This window comes from Sinocyclocheilus grahami, unplaced genomic scaffold (assembly GCF_001515645.1).
Source record: "Sinocyclocheilus grahami isolate Dianchi unplaced genomic scaffold, SAMN03320097.WGS_v1.1 scaffold332.1, whole genome shotgun sequence".
In the NCBI taxonomy this organism is placed as follows: Eukaryota; Metazoa; Chordata; class Actinopteri; order Cypriniformes; family Cyprinidae; genus Sinocyclocheilus; species Sinocyclocheilus grahami.
Window position 1 is genome coordinate 545,860 of NW_015505511.1, and position 17,227 is coordinate 563,086.

The window sequence follows — 17,227 nt, forward strand, 5'->3', positions numbered from 1 at the left end:
GATCTCAAAAAAACGATCTCAAGCTGATGACGCTGCTGTGAGAGGTTTGGCACGACATGCAGCGTCACCGTCTCAGTCTCTGTCCGGTGCGGGTAAAATAATTATAATGCTGAAGGTGAGGTACCCGTCTTCATATTATTTCATTAAATAACTTATAAAGTCATTTGAAAGTTTTGTGTGAGATGTAATTTCACAAACAGCGTGAGTGAATCACCGCGCGCGCTCTCACACTTTCTCTCTCAAAATACGGAAATAGCTTCAAATCACCACATCGCGTCTGTCTATAAGCGAGCTGCACGCTGCACAGTTCACACAGGAATTGTCACTTGCGAGGCAGTGTCACTAAAGTTTATAAATTGCATTTCTTTTTAATTCTTGCCAGTGTTTAACCATTCAGCGCTTGCGCGCTCTCCTGGAGACCGTACGCTCATGCGCACTCGCAGCGCACACATAATGCCAGGTTCACATTACTCCGTTTCCAGTGCATACGTGGTGCGTATTTTTTTCGCGCATATGTGTAGCGTCTGGACCACTCAAACGCACAATATATATTTTGTTAGCTAGATTTAACAAATACTCTGTAACACCCCAGGAAGCCGAACAGGCCCCTGGTTCCATGAGCTTTAACCCTTCCCTATACCAACTGTATGTGTGTGTATGTGTATGTTAGACCAGTTTATGTAGTATGTTAGACTAGTTTAAGTGTTTTATGTAGTTAATAAAACCTTACTTGTATCACACTTGACGTGGTTCATTGTTTGCTCATAACTGAGTCACTTAATCATGCAGATTTATGCTACAAGATTTTGTATAATTGTACAGTAAGGAAGTTATTTCCCTTAACCAGGAAATTAACGTTCTTAGAATTGACAAGACAGTTGACCCTGAGAGGTCAGCTAAATATCTACAGCTGATCTAAATATTCATAATTAATTATAACTAGTTATGATTAATTATTCATATTTCCTCATGAGCTGATTCATTACAGATGTTAACGGATTAAAGCGTTCACTGCACACGGTTGCAGTCTGGCAGTGCGTTCAGGAGCGGCACGTTTGCAGCAGTGCAGAGATCGTTTACGCACCGAGTCTATTTTTGCTGCGCTGCAAGCACTGAGTTAAAGTAACAGTGCATTATTTGCAGTAAATATGAGCATGGATTGACACGAAAATTTAGTAATTACTCCATAAATGCATATTATTAAAGTCTACCGTGACTACTGTTTCACAGTCAACACATATGGCTTTTTGGTTAGGTTTAAAGGGAAAGAGCACTTTTAGATAAACAAGGCAATAATAGATGGCACTCGTGGAGGAAGGAAAACAAAGTTCTTTATGAACTGCAGGATTGCTTGTAATAAAAATTTTAATAAAAAAGCTGACTTTGTCAATGGTAAGTTTGTGATAACGTAAGAAAAGTAGTTTAAATGTTTTGCCAATTGCTTGAGCAACTTAATGTATAAATCTAAAAGTAAATACAAAAGTAAACCGCATTGAATAATATGTTGCTTATATTTATTGTTTAAACGTCTGTGAAAAACTGTATTACTGTTCTGTGTAAAAAAAAGAATTGCAATGCTGAAAAAGCATTTTCAGTGACAATGTTTTGGATTTGAAATCAAAATAATGGATAAATGTTGTGTTTGTGGTAAACAGCCACGGATCAGTAGTGGACTCCTGTGTGAAAGCAGTCTGTGCTGCTTCTCCTCTCACAAGAGACACCTAAGAGGAGAATTCCCCCCATTTTCAAAAATTAAATTCAGGCCCTGAATAAATATCTAAAAATCCTGATTGAAGTATCACTATAAATAGTTATAAATTATAAAAAGAAGGCTTTAAAAAGATCGGTATCGGTGATCGGTATCGGCAGATACTGCTTTCTGTGATCGGTGATCGGCCTCAAAAATCCTGATCGGAGCACCCCTAGAAAGTATCGATACTTATGGATCGATCCACCCATCCCTAGCTTTCATAGTCTTCAGTTTGCACGTTGTTTGGAGAACAGCTTTGGACGTGATGTGCACATTTTCTTATTTTTTAAGAAAATACTGAAAATAAAATGTTTAAACATTTGACTAATCAATAATTTGAAGACAATCAACAGATTAATCAGTCAAAATCAAAATAATCCATACTTGCAGTTTTAAAATCTATACCGCAAACTCATAGCTGATGTAGAAAGAACTCTTGAGTAATTACCAAAAAATATATATTTGTTTATATTTTGATCGTTAAATTTAATTTAACTGAAAATAAAGAACAAATATCAGCTTTAGATATGAGCTAAAACAGGCATATTGAGAAAAAAGGAAACTGTAACAAAGTAAAGAGTAGAAAGTATTCATGGGGATGTAGTAAGGGTTTTACACAATTTTTGTTTGCATCTGTATATATATATAAAAAAAAAAGTTCCACACGTGGAACAAAATTAGCATTTTTGACTCATTTGTGTATGCTTGTGACTGATTTTCAATTGATACGAACTTTTGCAAAGCTGAAATAGTCCCTCACTTAATGTACTTTCATGATCAATCATTGCTGTCGCTTCTGAGTGCTTGTGCCCATCCTTGTTAGAAAGCGACCATTTACCATAGCCCATGTTTTAAAAGCCAGTAAAGTGATTTTTTTTCTTCTGTGTTTAGTTCGGTGTACATTTAAATATTGATCTATAAATGTTTGTTTTGTTTTACTCTTCCCTCATGGCAGACTTGTTCTGCGAAACCAGTGGCTCACTCAGATGTGGTATCAAGTGGCTTTTCTGCAAAATATCACAGCTTTGGGATTTATAGGGAGCTTATCTGAAGTCATGCGGGCTTACCTGCATCTAATTTAAAGGATTTGTCCTGGTTTAAGAGTGCCAACATCTAAAGTTGACAGTGGAAACATACAGATCCTACAATGAATCAAAGGCATCAAAGTAGCTGACAAAGTGACCTGTTTACAATGCAAACAAAGCATTTTTTTTTTTTTTACTGCATATAAAGATGCAGGTCAGCAGAAACTGCAGCAGCTCACTATTGCACTCTGCTCACCTCAAGATGTAACCAAGATTAGTTGCTAGAAGGTCATGAAACTGAAAGTTATTTTGTCTAAGCTTCAGGTAAACTCAGTTACACATTCAGTGGTAGTGGAGGTCAGTTAATGTTTGACAGATTGCTTGGTCTTAAAAGAATAGTTTACCCAAAAATGAAAATTTGCTGGAAGTGTACTTACACCCAGACCATCCAAGATATAGATGAGTTTTTCTTCATCAAAGCAGATTTGGAGAAATTATCATTACATCACTTGCTCACCAGTGGATCCTCTGCAGTGAATGGGGCCTTTCGCACCGCTTTAGTTCCAGAACTAAATGTACAGTACTAAAGTACTGGGACGATTTTGCGCAAACTATTTCCCAGTACCATTTAAATGGTTGCATTCTCACTGACAGTGTGTACTAGGAAGTGACGTAAACCGGTCGACAGCGACGTCATTTGTGCGCGGTGTTCAACAACGGAAACAAAGAAGAACAACGTTAACAACAGGAGGATGGAGGACGCTGTGATCGGAGCTGTGTGTTTGTTGTGTCTCGCGAGTTTCACAATAATGGACATGGAATGTCGACGTATACGTAAAGCAATTGAAAGAACGGAAAGGAGAACTAAGAATCTTCAACGACAACTGGCAGTGCTACATTTGCTACAAGTGCCTGCACTTCAGCGTCCGTCCATCTATCTCTGTTCTCCATACTTGCGAAATAAGTTGACCCAATGTTTACAGTATGTTTACACAGCGTTTTAAATCATGGCGGGGGAGGGGATTTTCATACTCGTTTGGCCAATCAATGTCTACTTGCGTCACGATTAGTACCAGTTGTGCTGGTTAGACCCTGCTCCAGAGTAGGAGCTAATTTGGTTCTCGAAAAAGGCAGTCCGGTACTAAAATCACACACAGTTCCGGCGGTGCGAAAACGCCAAAAAGTGGGTATTTCCACAATTAGTTCTGGTACTATGAAAAGGTTCCCATGGTGCGAAAGGCCCTAATGGGTGCCGTCAGAATGAGAGTCCAAACAGTTGATAAAAACATAAAAATAATCCACAATTCTCCAGTCCATTAATTAATGTCTGGTGAAGTGAAAAGCTGCGCATTTCTAAGAAACAAATGAATTGTTAAAGCAGTTTAACATAAAACTGTCACTTCTGGCCAAAATACCCATAATCTATAGTCCATAATCCATAAATTCATCCCCTGTTGTCCTCTCGTATCAAAATCCACCATCATATTTGTTAATAAATGTTTCCGGCTGTTTTGGCTTGTAAATTGTGCTTAATCGGTGCAGATTTCTTTCCTGATCCACAACTTTTTCACTGGAGAAAGCGATATTTTGGATTATGGACTTGTATTTTAGCTGGAAACAGTGGTTTGAAGTTAAAAATGTCTTAAACTTGTTTCTTAAAAACATGCATCTTTTCACGTCACAATCTGTTAATTGATGGACTGGAGAGGTGTGGATTATTGTAATGTTTTTATCAGCTGTTTGGACTCTGATTCTGGCAGCACCCATTCACTGCAGAGGATCATTGGTGAGCAAGTGATGTAATTCTACATTTCTCCAAATATGTTCTGAAGAAGAAACAAACTCCTCTACATCTTGAATGGTCTGAGGGTGCGAAAATTTCTTATTTTTTGGTGAACTGTTCCTTTAATGTGAGGACTTTTGATGCACTTGCGGTCTGTCAGTGTCTTAACATGAGAGTCTTCATGTACACGTTCAAGATAGCTTTATTATTATTATTAGAGATGAGCTGGACTCTTTGTCCATAAAGGTCTTCTGACCTGTGGGAGGCCTGAGCTTTGAAGAGCACTCCCAAAGATTATTCCCTGCGGCATTAACCTTTCTGCAGCTCTGATCTGGGCTTGGACTAGGCACACGCACGCAGAGCTCTTCAACTGCACACACACTTTTGAATTTCACAATACAGGACAGAGGAACACATACTTATGCAAAGATAGCATCTCGCATAATTTAATATTTCTTCAAAAGCAATTTTAATGGGTTTAGTTTTAGTTATTAATTACAGCACTGGCCTAAATTCACTTGTAGCATTTAAAATAATTGATTGCATTTAATATTGTTTTATCTTTGAATAATTTAGACAAAATTGTATGCAATTATAGTTTCATTGTATTATGGGTTGTAGGCCGTAACATAAAAATAATTATTGACTTATCAATATCTTATCAGGATCCAGCTTCCCATATGTGACCCTGGACCACAAAACCAGTCATTTTGTCAAATGTATTATATGAAAGCTGAATAAATAAGCTTTTCATTGATGTATAGTTTGTTAGGATAGGACAATATTTGGCCGAGATACAACTATTTGAAAATCTGGAATCTGAGGGTGCAAAAAAATCTAAATATTGAGAAAATCCTCTTTAAAGTAATTCCAAATGAAGTTCTTAGCAATGCATATTACCAATCAAAAATTAAGTATTAATATATTTACAGTAGGAAATTTACAAAATATCTTCATGGAACATGATCTTTACTTAATATCCTAATGAATTTTGGCATAAAAGAAAAATCTATAATTTTGACCCATACAATGTATTTTTGGCTATTGCTACAAATATACCCCAGCGACTTAAGACTGGTTTTGTGCTCCAGGGTCACATATATGGGCTGCTCTGGGATCCCTCAAAATGATTAGCAGGCAAAACAAGCCTCAGAGTCTTCTGATTGGTTAACAAATCTGACCATATCTCATTTATACATGAGTATCATTGCGTAAAATCTCTTGCATCATTTTGCATATGAAAGTTCAGTGTTCAGTTGCGATGATTCTGCCGGCTTGTGTTATAGGTGAGCTCTGTAATTTGATTACGCTGGATGTAGCCCACAACCAACTGGAGCACCTTCCTAAAGAGATCGGCAATTGCACTCAGATCACCAACCTTGACCTGCAGCACAACGAACTTCTTGACCTACCTGAGACTATAGGTGAGGATCTACTCAAGGTGGAATCTTTATTGTTGGAAGCAAAACATTTTACTATACAGCTCTGCTTTTGGCCATTTGGTGAGAGTTCAGTTGTACTTTATAATTATGTATCAGATCTCATCAGTGGAGAAAGTATGCTTAGATGTCCATGTGAATTAGATTAAATCAACAGTTTACACATTTGAATCATAAACTATGTTCATTTACTGTTTCAGGTAACTTATCAAGTATAAACCGTCTGGGTCTGAGGTACAACCGTCTATCAGCGATCCCTCGATCTTTATCAAAGTGCCGAGAGCTGGAGGAACTCAACCTTGAAAATAACAACATCTCAGTGTTACCAGAAGTGAGCCTTGGTTCAGCTCATTACCGCTTTTAATAATTAGCAGTTTTATATAATATATCCTTGTCCCCTTTTATAAAGTATTATATTGATCCCTATCTGTTTTTTCTCAGGGTCTTCTCTCCAGTCTGGTGAACCTGACGAATCTGACGCTGGCGCGAAACTGTTTCCAGTCTTACCCAGCGGGTGGCCCATCCCAGTTCTCCACCATCTACTCACTCAACATGGAGCACAACCGTATCAACAAGATCCCTTTTGGCATCTTCTCCCGAGCCAAAGTGCTCAGCAAGCTCAATATGAAGGTGAGCGCATCTACTCGATCACTGTTGAAGATATGTAGGTAACAAACTTGCCCTGAAGGAGACGCATAACTAGAGACCAGAATATGGTAGAGGGTTGATCTGGACCAATAAGCTGCACCCTAGCATCATTGTGGTTAGTTTACATGACCAAGCAAAAGAATTGTAAACCATACCATCCTTTTTTGAAACCATGATTATAGGACAACCAGTTAACGTCTCTTCCGCTGGATTTTGGGACGTGGACCAGTATGGTAGAGCTGAACCTGGCAACAAACCAGCTTACCAAGGTTCCAGAGGATATCTGTGGACTTGTGTCTTTAGAGGTGACATGCTCTTCTGTATTTTACCATCACTCAGTTTCATGATAGCAACCCCATTTTTGTCATGTGGTTGGGTCTATATTTTGGCTCATCATTTTTCCTTTGGTTCCTTCAGGTCCTCATATTGTCCAACAATCTTTTGAAGAAGTTGCCTCATGGAATAGGAAACTTACGGAAACTGCGAGAGCTTGACCTGGAGGAGAACAAACTGGAGTCCCTCCCGAATGAGATTGCCTACCTTAAGGATCTGCAGGTAGGACAATTGTCTACATGGTCAGCTTTTTTTTTAAGGCAGTGCAGTTGTTTCCATTGGAGTCTTTTGTTAGCTTATGTTGCTAAGCTAACAAAAAGTGATAGACACAAACAAAAAAGTGTTCTGCACACAAAAATGTATTGATACTTTGCAGTATTGTGCAGAGCTCCTAAATGGGATATGGGGATGGGGAAAAATTAGGTAGAAGAAGAAAAAATAATAATAATAATAATTCTTGCAAAAGTATTGCATTCCCCTGAGAAATGTTGTCTCTGCTCAAAAAAAGCATTGAAATATAGTTCTTCCTCCCACCTCGTACTATTTCCATCACAGAAATTTTGTGAGCAAATACAAACTTTCTTGGGGGAATGCAAACGTTTTGTGAGAAAACTCAGATGCAGAGTTTCTTGGGGGAACTTATACGTTTTGCAAGAGAATGCACAGAGCAAACAGTTTCTTAGGGCAACACAAATGTTTCATGTGAGAATGCTAAAGTTGAGCAAATGCAAACTTCTTTTTTTAAAGATTTATTTTTGTAATTTTGCCTTGATTAAGATAGACAAAGCGAAGTGGGGGAGAGAGAGGGGGGTGGGATCAGGAAAGGTCCTCAAGCTGGGATTCAAACCTGGGATGCCCGTTATATGTTGGCGCACTGCCCACTAGGCTGTCGGCGCTGACGAATGCAAACTTTCTTAGGGGAATGCAAAAGTTTTATTTGTGAATGCTAAAATTGTAAGAGTGAACGCAATGTTTCTTTGGGGAATGCAGAAGTTTTAAGTGAGAATGGAAAAGTTTTAAGATAGAACACAAAGTTTCTTGGGGAACGCAGAAATTTTATGTGAGAATGGAAAAGTTTAAGAGTGAACGCAAATTTTCTTGGGGGAAGGCAGAAGTTTTATGTGAGAACAAAAGTTTTAAGATCGAGCACAAAGTTTCTTGGGGGAACGCAGAAGTTTTATGAGAGAACAAAAGTTTTAAGATCGAGCACAAAGTTTCTTGGGGGAACGCAGAAGTTTTATGAGAGAACAAAAGTTTTAAGATCGAGCACAAAGTTTCTTGGGGGAACGCAGAAGTTTTATGAGAGAACAAAAGTTTTAAGATCGAGCACAAAGTTTCTTGGGGGAACGCAGAAGTTTTATGAGAGAACAAAAGTTTTAAGATCGAGCACAAAGTTTCTTGGGGGAACGCAGAAGTTTTATGAGAGAACAAAAGTTTTAAGATCGAGCACAAAGTTTCTTGGGGGAACGCAGAAGTTTTATGAGAGAACAAAAGTTTTAAGATCGAGCACAAAGTTTCTTGGGGGAACGCAGAAGTTTTATGAGAGAACAAAAGTTTTAAGATCGAGCACAAAGTTTCTTGGGGGAACGCAGAAGTTTTATGAGAGAACAAAAGTTTTAAGATCGAGCACAAAGTTTCTTGGGGGAACGCAGAAGTTTTATGAGAGAACAAAAGTTTTAAGATCGAGCACAAAGTTTCTTGGGGGAACGCAGAAGTTTTATGAGAGAACAAAAGTTTTAAGATCGAGCACAAAGTTTCTTGGGGGAACGCAGAAGTTTTATGAGAGAACAAAAGTTTTAAGATCGAGCACAAAGTTTCTTGGGGGAACGCAGAAGTTTTATGAGAGAACAAAAGTTTTAAGATCGAGCACAAAGTTTCTTGGGGGAACGCAGAAGTTTTATGAGAGAACAAAAGTTTTAAGATCGAGCACAAAGTTTCTTGGGGGAACGCAGAAGTTTTATGAGAGAACAAAAGTTTTAAGATCGAGCACAAAGTTTCTTGGGGGAACGCAGAAGTTTTATGAGAGAACAAAAGTTTTAAGATCGAGCACAAAGTTTCTTGGGGGAACGCAGAAGTTTTATGAGAGAACAAAAGTTTTAAGATCGAGCACAAAGTTTCTTGGGGGAACGCAGAAGTTTTATGAGAGAACAAAAGTTTTAAGATCGAGCACAAAGTTTCTTGGGGGAACGCAGAAGTTTTATGAGAGAACAAAAGTTTTAAGATCGAGCACAAAGTTTCTTGGGGGAACGCAGAAGTTTTATGAGAGAACAAAAGTTTTAAGATCGAGCACAAAGTTTCTTGGGGGAACGCAGAAGTTTTATGAGAGAACAAAAGTTTTAAGATCGAGCACAAAGTTTCTTGGGGGAACGCAGAAGTTTTATGAGAGAACAAAAGTTTTAAGATCGAGCACAAAGTTTCTTGGGGGAACGCAGAAGTTTTATGAGAGAACAAAAGTTTTAAGATCGAGCACAAAGTTTCTTGGGGGAACGCAGAAGTTTTATGAGAGAACAAAAGTTTTAAGATCGAGCACAAAGTTTCTTGGGGGAACGCAGAAGTTTTATGAGAGAACAAAAGTTTTAAGATCGAGCACAAAGTTTCTTGGGGGAACGCAGAAGTTTTATGAGAGAACAAAAGTTTTAAGATCGAGCACAAAGTTTCTTGGGGGAACGCAGAAGTTTTATGAGAGAACAAAAGTTTTAAGATCGAGCACAAAGTTTCTTGGGGGAACGCAGAAGTTTTATGAGAGAACAAAAGTTTTAAGATCGAGCACAAAGTTTCTTGGGGGAACGCAGAAGTTTTATGAGAGAACAAAAGTTTTAAGATCGAGCACAAAGTTTCTTGGGGGAACGCAGAAGTTTTATGAGAGAACAAAAGTTTTAAGATCGAGCACAAAGTTTCTTGGGGGAACGCAGAAGTTTTATGAGAGAACAAAAGTTTTAAGATCGAGCACAAAGTTTCTTGGGGGAACGCAGAAGTTTTATGAGAGAACAAAAGTTTTAAGATCGAGCACAAAGTTTCTTGGGGGAACGCAGAAGTTTTATGAGAGAACAAAAGTTTTAAGATCGAGCACAAAGTTTCTTGGGGGAACGCAGAAGTTTTATGAGAGAACAAAAGTTTTAAGATCGAGCACAAAGTTTCTTGGGGGAACGCAGAAGTTTTATGAGAGAACAAAAGTTTTAAGATCGAGCACAAAGTTTCTTGGGGGAACGCAGAAGTTTTATGAGAGAACAAAAGTTTTAAGATCGAGCACAAAGTTTCTTGGGGGAACGCAGAAGTTTTATGAGAGAACAAAAGTTTTAAGATCGAGCACAAAGTTTCTTGGGGGAACGCAGAAGTTTTATGAGAGAACAAAAGTTTTAAGATCGAGCACAAAGTTTCTTGGGGGAACGCAGAAGTTTTATGAGAGAACAAAAGTTTTAAGATCGAGCACAAAGTTTCTTGGGGGAACGCAGAAGTTTTATGAGAGAACAAAAGTTTTAAGATCGAGCACAAAGTTTCTTGGGGGAACGCAGAAGTTTTATGAGAGAACAAAAGTTTTAAGATCGAGCACAAAGTTTCTTGGGGGAACGCAGAAGTTTTATGAGAGAACAAAAGTTTTAAGATCGAGCACAAAGTTTCTTGGGGGAACGCAGAAGTTTTATGAGAGAACAAAAGTTTTAAGATCGAGCACAAAGTTTCTTGGGGGAACGCAGAAGTTTTATGAGAGAACAAAAGTTTTAAGATCGAGCACAAAGTTTCTTGGGGGAACGCAGAAGTTTTATGAGAGAACAAAAGTTTTAAGATCGAGCACAAAGTTTCTTGGGGGAACGCAGAAGTTTTATGAGAGAACAAAAGTTTTAAGATCGAGCACAAAGTTTCTTGGGGGAACGCAGAAGTTTTATGAGAGAACAAAAGTTTTAAGATCGAGCACAAAGTTTCTTGGGGGAACGCAGAAGTTTTATGAGAGAACAAAAGTTTTAAGATCGAGCACAAAGTTTCTTGGGGGAACGCAGAAGTTTTATGAGAGAACAAAAGTTTTAAGATCGAGCACAAAGTTTCTTGGGGGAACGCAGAAGTTTTATGAGAGAACAAAAGTTTTAAGATCGAGCACAAAGTTTCTTGGGGGAACGCAGAAGTTTTATGAGAGAACAAAAGTTTTAAGATCGAGCACAAAGTTTCTTGGGGGAACGCAGAAGTTTTATGAGAGAACAAAAGTTTTAAGATCGAGCACAAAGTTTCTTGGGGGAACGCAGAAGTTTTATGAGAGAACAAAAGTTTTAAGATCGAGCACAAAGTTTCTTGGGGGAACGCAGAAGTTTTATGAGAGAACAAAAGTTTTAAGATCGAGCACAAAGTTTCTTGGGGGAACGCAGAAGTTTTATGAGAGAACAAAAGTTTTAAGATCGAGCACAAAGTTTCTTGGGGGAACGCAGAAGTTTTATGAGAGAACAAAAGTTTTAAGATCGAGCACAAAGTTTCTTGGGGGAACGCAGAAGTTTTATGAGAGAACAAAAGTTTTAAGATCGAGCACAAAGTTTCTTGGGGGAACGCAGAAGTTTTATGAGAGAACAAAAGTTTTAAGATCGAGCACAAAGTTTCTTGGGGGAACGCAGAAGTTTTATGAGAGAACAAAAGTTTTAAGATCGAGCACAAAGTTTCTTGGGGGAACGCAGAAGTTTTATGAGAGAACAAAAGTTTTAAGATCGAGCACAAAGTTTCTTGGGGGAACGCAGAAGTTTTATGAGAGAACAAAAGTTTTAAGATCGAGCACAAAGTTTCTTGGGGGAACGCAGAAGTTTTATGAGAGAACAAAAGTTTTAAGATCGAGCACAAAGTTTCTTGGGGGAACGCAGAAGTTTTATGTGAGAACAGAAACGTTTTAAGATCGAACACAAAGTTTCATGGGGAAATGCTTCTATGCGTATTCATTCTCTACCAAAAGTATTGCTAGAGAATGCAAAAGCATTGAAATATAATTTCCCCTATTTCAATACAAATGTTTATAATACAGGATTATTTTGCTTGTTGCAGTGATTTCTGGGATTGCCCTATCTGTGGGGAAACTGAATAGATGCTTTTATAGTGTTTAGTGTGAAACTCATTTCTCAAATTTATTTGCAGAAACTTGTGTTGACCAATAATCAGCTGACCACTTTGCCAAGAGGAATCGGTCACCTGACCAACCTGACGTACCTGGGCTTGGGAGAGAACCTGCTGCAGCACCTACCTGAGGAGATCGGTATGAGCTCACCACTGCCCTCAAACGCACACGGCCACACCAATCCATACGCAACTCGCTTACAGCCTTTATCTCTCCCAACCCACAGGTACACTGGAGAACCTGGAGGACCTGTACCTGAATGACAACCCCAACCTGCACAGTCTGCCGTTCGAGCTGGCGCTCTGCAGTAAGCTATCCATCATGAGCATAGAGAACTGTCCCCTCAGTCACCTCCCGCCGCAGATCGTCGCCGGAGGCCCTTCCTTCATCATCCAGTTCCTCAAGATGCAGGGTCCCTACCGTGCCATGGTCTGAGATGGCTCACACACTGTACAAAGAGGAACCTGAATCGCCACACGACGTTAATTTCGTCGTCATTATATCTCGGACAAGAAGCGGCTTAACTGGGTTCCAATCGATGGAGGAATCATAGCCAGTTAGGTCCCCTTTACCCCCGTAGTAAACAATGTCTAGACTTCAGTTGCCAAAATTAATGTACATTAGTGATTCTGAAGAGGCGCTCTTAAAAGGTTTCAGTCATTTTGCCAATTTATTGAAAGTCATTATAAAGATTTTGACGCCAGGAAACAGTTGTATGCAAAAACAAAACATTTTTACAAGTTAATTTTTGCTGCTGCTGCCGCCGCCATACTGTATGCGAGATTTTTTTTTCTTATCATCCCACAACCAAAATAATTTTATTGTACAGAGGACCTGTTTGGAAGCAGTGAACAAATTTGTAGTTCTTTTTTTTATTATTATTATTATTATTATTATTAATCGTTGTTCTAGAATTGTGCCAATCCAGTGCAGTTGGGTGGTTTGTGTCTGAACATTATTATCCAAGAAGTTTTTAATACAAAAAGGCTGAATTTACAAAAGTATAATTTATTCCGTAATTCCTTTTCATTGTTGTTGATCATTTTATCGCTCCCGTTTTTAAATAGTCACTCCTCTTCGCTATCGGGACGTGTTGCTGCGCTTGACATTTTAAAATTAATCCGCAATCTTTTTTTCTGCGAAATAGTGAAGCAACAAATGAATCAAAAATAGTTTTTAATAGCAATCAGGTCATGGGTTTAGTGAGCTAGGTGCGGGTCTGGTTTCGTGGGTCTCTCTTCTGGACGTGGGGTTTGTGATTGTTTACTTGTTTGCCATATCCACAGTGTTGCGCTCTGCTTGTGTCCTATCGGTGAGAGTCGCATCTACATATCAGGTGCTAGCAGTTAAAGGCCCACGTTTACTGTGAGGAATGCCAAACACCCATTCAACATCACTTCCGTCCTTTTTTTTACTGTGCATTTCAAGGATTTCCTGGTCGGTGTCATCGGACCGGTTTTAAACCCCATGATTTTTGGTCTTAAATTCACAGAATATTAAACAATGGTTACAGTTTTTTGCACCGTTTGACCCACATACTTATGCTGCTGCTTTTAATGCACTTTGTATTGATATTTGGCATCCTCCTCAAGTAAAAGGGTCACGATATTTCATGTTACCGATTAAACGTATGGAAGGGGGCATTTATTATTATTATTATTATTATTATTATTTCTGAAGTATTTTATCTTTTATTTTAATTCTCTATCATGTATATTTTATAACAGTGAATGAAAAATTTGCCTCAGCAAATTCGAACGATAACATGCTATTAAGAATCTTTTTTTCAAGGCTTTGACGCTATTTCTCTTTATTAAATGTTTTGATTTAAACTTCTGACTTAGTTTGTGTTTCTATATGTTTAAAAATTCAAATGGTGCAGATCAAGTATTGCAATTAAAAACCCAAATGTTTCCATTATATGAATTGCGAACATTTTTTTTATTTCACCTTTTTAAAGAATATGTTACCGATTAAACGTATGGAAGGGGGCATTTATTATTATTATTATTATTATTTCTGAAGTATTTTATCTTTTATTTTAATTCTATCATGTATATTTTATAACAGTGAATGAAAAATTTGCCTCAGCAAATTCGAACGATAACATGCTATTAAGAATCTTTTTTTCAAGGCTTTGACGCTATTTCTCTTTATTAAATGTTTTGATTTAAACTTCTGACTTAGTTTGTGTTTCTATATGTTTAAAAATTCAAATGGTGCAGATCAAGTATTGCAATTAAAAACCCAAATGTTTCCATTATATGAATTGCGAACATTTTTTTTATTTCACCTTTTTAAAGAATGAAGCCGTTTCGCGCGAGATGGAATTTCTTTTGGTTTAGTGTTATATCGAGTGACTGTAAATTCCCACCTCCACTTTAGTTTATCAAGCCAAATGTATTTTGTTCGTGTTGTGTCCACACTGTTTCTTTTCTTTTTCATGTTTCCTCTCGCTTTGATTCGTTAGGACATTGTGTACATCGGCAGCAGTGTAAAGGCTTCGGAGAGGCACTTAGCATTCGTGGGGCCATGAAAAGGACACAAATCGCTGCTTTTTTTATCAACCAGCAGAACCCGTTGCTGCTTATGGACCTCCTAGAAACGTAATGTTGTAAAAGAACCGGCCCGCGTGAGACGTTACGGACTGGCTTCTCGGGCCGGTTCTACCAGCACAGACGTTCTGCTACAGATGAAATCCCTCTGGACCTGCTCGATGCATATGTTGCGCCTGACGCAGAAGCTGAATAAAAACAACAAAAAAATACAAACTGTAAAAAGGGCTTTCTCTGTTCATGCTTAACTATACACCAGTGGCATTGCATTCCTGGTTTTGTATAAAAGCTTAGAACTGTACATTTGAGTTTTCTTTTGTGTGTGTGTGTGTGTGTGTGTGTGTGTGCGCATGCGTGTGTGCGTGTGAGGGAATAGTTAGATGTTAACAAAATGGAATTATTATGTGACAATAAATGCCTTTGAGTACTTCAAGTGAGATGTGCATTAGGGATGTGGCTTTGTGACGCGTCCCATTTAAGTTAATTATTTTTATTATTTTCAGCATTTATGTGCCGTTTATGCAGGGGAGGGGGTCTGGTTTTTATTTAGGTTAACAGTATGATCGGTTTTGAATGAGAATGCATCACAAATCAGGAATGTAGTCAAAAAAGACAATAAAACAGAATTGTACTTTCAATGGTGAATACTGCGTGACAGCGTGGTTATAATCAGCCCGGGGTGGCCATTTTAATTTTGATCTTGTATTGTTCTGGTGAATCCTTATGATTGGAGCATAAGGGTATGGTTTATTTTTTATATTGTCTGTGCATTAGGTCATAGAAATTGTATAAATGAAGTTCATTTTCCATGTTTTTTTTGTTTTGTTTTTAACACAGGAATGTTATGTTTCCTGTTTTTTTTTTTCTTGCCTTGCTATGTATAGGAAACAAGCATGTTCATTTTCTCTTTTTTTCTTTATTTCTTCCTTTTTTTTAAGATTCATAATTGTCTGGTTGGGTGGACAGGGATGTAAAAAAGTACACAAGATAAAAATGTTGCTCTTTTGTAACTGCAAAATGTTTTTTTGTTTGTTTTGACACTTCATAGGGTATCAAGTGTTGTGCGGACATGTCTAACATACCCCTGGTGTGGTGACTCTTGATTTCTCTTTCTTTCTGACTCCGCCCGATCAAGTAACAGGACCCTCTTCCATCAGATCAAGTCTTTGCTTTGATAAGCATTCTTCAAATAAATGTTCATTTGACTGCCTTACGAATGTCAAACGTGCTCCTCTCTCACCCCTCGTACGTTTTCAAATGATCAGTTTAGAGTAATAATCAAATCAATAATACAGTGTATATATATATATATATATATATATATAACTCTTTATTTGCCTCTTTATCTTATCAGTAAAAAAATGTGAACACATCTGAAATCATGATCATAAAAAAAATTGTCTAAAAGCTTAAAATGAGTTTTGTAGAAATGTTGAATATGTAAATTAATTTAAATTGTAGACATTTTTAATTGAGTTTTAACAGGAGGAAAAGAAGCCCAAAAAAGTGTCCAGCATACACATGTGAACAACTTCGATATTTATTATGCACATCATGAAGTTGAGAATAGACAAAGTGTGGCTACTTTGAAGAAGCATGAATTTAAGAGTTTCACGTTTTTGTTTACTACATAATCCCCATCTATCATCTTGGCAGCTCTGGCCCTCGAGACCCAATTTCATGCAGAGTTTCACTCCATTCCTGATCAAACACCTCTTATGAAAATCAACCATGGATTTATTGTAGTAGTGTAGTAACCAAGGTATTTTTTTTTTTTGTGGCATATTGATTACAATTTATATAACCGCAGTTTTACTACAAATACCATAGTTAAACTATGGTTAATTTATAGTTACCATGGTTTAAATATATATATATATATATATTTTTTTTTTTTTGTAGTAGAACCATGGTTAATTTTCGTAAGGGACAACTGAACAAGCTACTCAGTGTCTTTAAGATTATATTTCAGATCTATGCAGGAAAGTGGATTTCGAGAGTATAAATACTCTCGTGTATAATATAACTCTCGTGTACCTCACATTCCCGGTAGATGTCGCTGTTTCCTCGCTCCTCGCTGCGGAGTCCTCTGCCGTGTCTAGCTTTCTCATTCTTAGCCTGCTACTTGGAAAACTATTTAGCAGTAATGTTTTCAGACATTACTAGGGTTCCCACGGTCACGGACAGCCGGGGAATGTGAGGGGATTGTAAAACGGTTGATTTGAGCCCTGGAGACTTCACGGAAATAAGAGCTCGTGAGTGCAAATCTTTTTAGTCGGTTTAGTCAGCTCGAAAACATTTAATCGACTACATATTCCTTACATGTGTTTGAAATTCGCCTCAGAGTACATAAAATGGCCTTCACTTATAACGTTGCAATGAACTACTGGTGTATTCAGTTATAGAAACAAGTCTAGTGTTAGTATGCTGTGTCTCAAGTCGATGATTGTTTATCAGATGTTTATTCTCTCTTGTTCAGGTAAACACTAAAACAAGTCGTTTCATTGGTTTAAACCATAAAAGTGTTTTAAGTGATTTTGGCGTTTCCACTGGGCCTCTCTTGGCGGCTGCTAAGCAACGTCAATCGGGGGGGGGGGGGGGGTGGGGAATAGGG

The 17,227-nt window shown here is 37.9% G+C and overlaps 1 protein-coding gene and 1 long non-coding RNA gene across 2 annotated transcripts in view; both read left to right on the plus strand.

The window, feature by feature from the left end:
- The first annotated feature begins 5,807 nt into the window (after positions 1 to 5,807).
- Positions 5,808 to 14,008, plus strand: LOC107602670 (leucine-rich repeat protein SHOC-2). Its single transcript, XM_016295236.1, has 7 exons — positions 5,808 to 5,982; positions 6,198 to 6,328; positions 6,439 to 6,627; positions 6,828 to 6,950; positions 7,063 to 7,200; positions 12,079 to 12,196; positions 12,285 to 14,008. The coding sequence occupies exons 1-7, from the start codon at positions 5,820 to 5,822 to the stop codon at positions 12,491 to 12,493; spliced, it is 1,071 nt and encodes a 356-aa protein (XP_016150722.1). The 5' UTR covers positions 5,808 to 5,819; the 3' UTR covers positions 12,494 to 14,008.
- A 79-nt stretch (positions 14,009 to 14,087) lies between these two features.
- LOC107602671 (uncharacterized) overlaps positions 14,088 to 17,227 on the plus strand; it is a 15,739-nt gene continuing 12,599 nt past the window's right edge. Inside the window, exons 1-2 of the long non-coding RNA XR_001611061.1 lie at positions 14,088 to 14,471; positions 14,661 to 14,664. This is a non-coding gene — a long non-coding RNA (uncharacterized lncRNA). The remainder of the gene's footprint in view (positions 14,472 to 14,660; positions 14,665 to 17,227) is intronic.

Bases quoted from the DNA above. Each gene is read 5' to 3' on its own strand.
- LOC107602670 (XM_016295236.1), top strand. From the start codon at position 5,820: ATGATTCTGCCGGCTTGTGTTATAGGTGAGCTCTGTAATTTGATTACG. The intron at 6,329-6,438 runs GTGAGCCTTGGT...GTTTTTTCTCAG, and splicing joins ACATCTCAGTGTTACCAGAA to GGTCTTCTCTCCAGTCTGGT. The intron at 6,628-6,827 runs GTGAGCGCATCT...CCATGATTATAG, and splicing joins TCAGCAAGCTCAATATGAAG to GACAACCAGTTAACGTCTCT.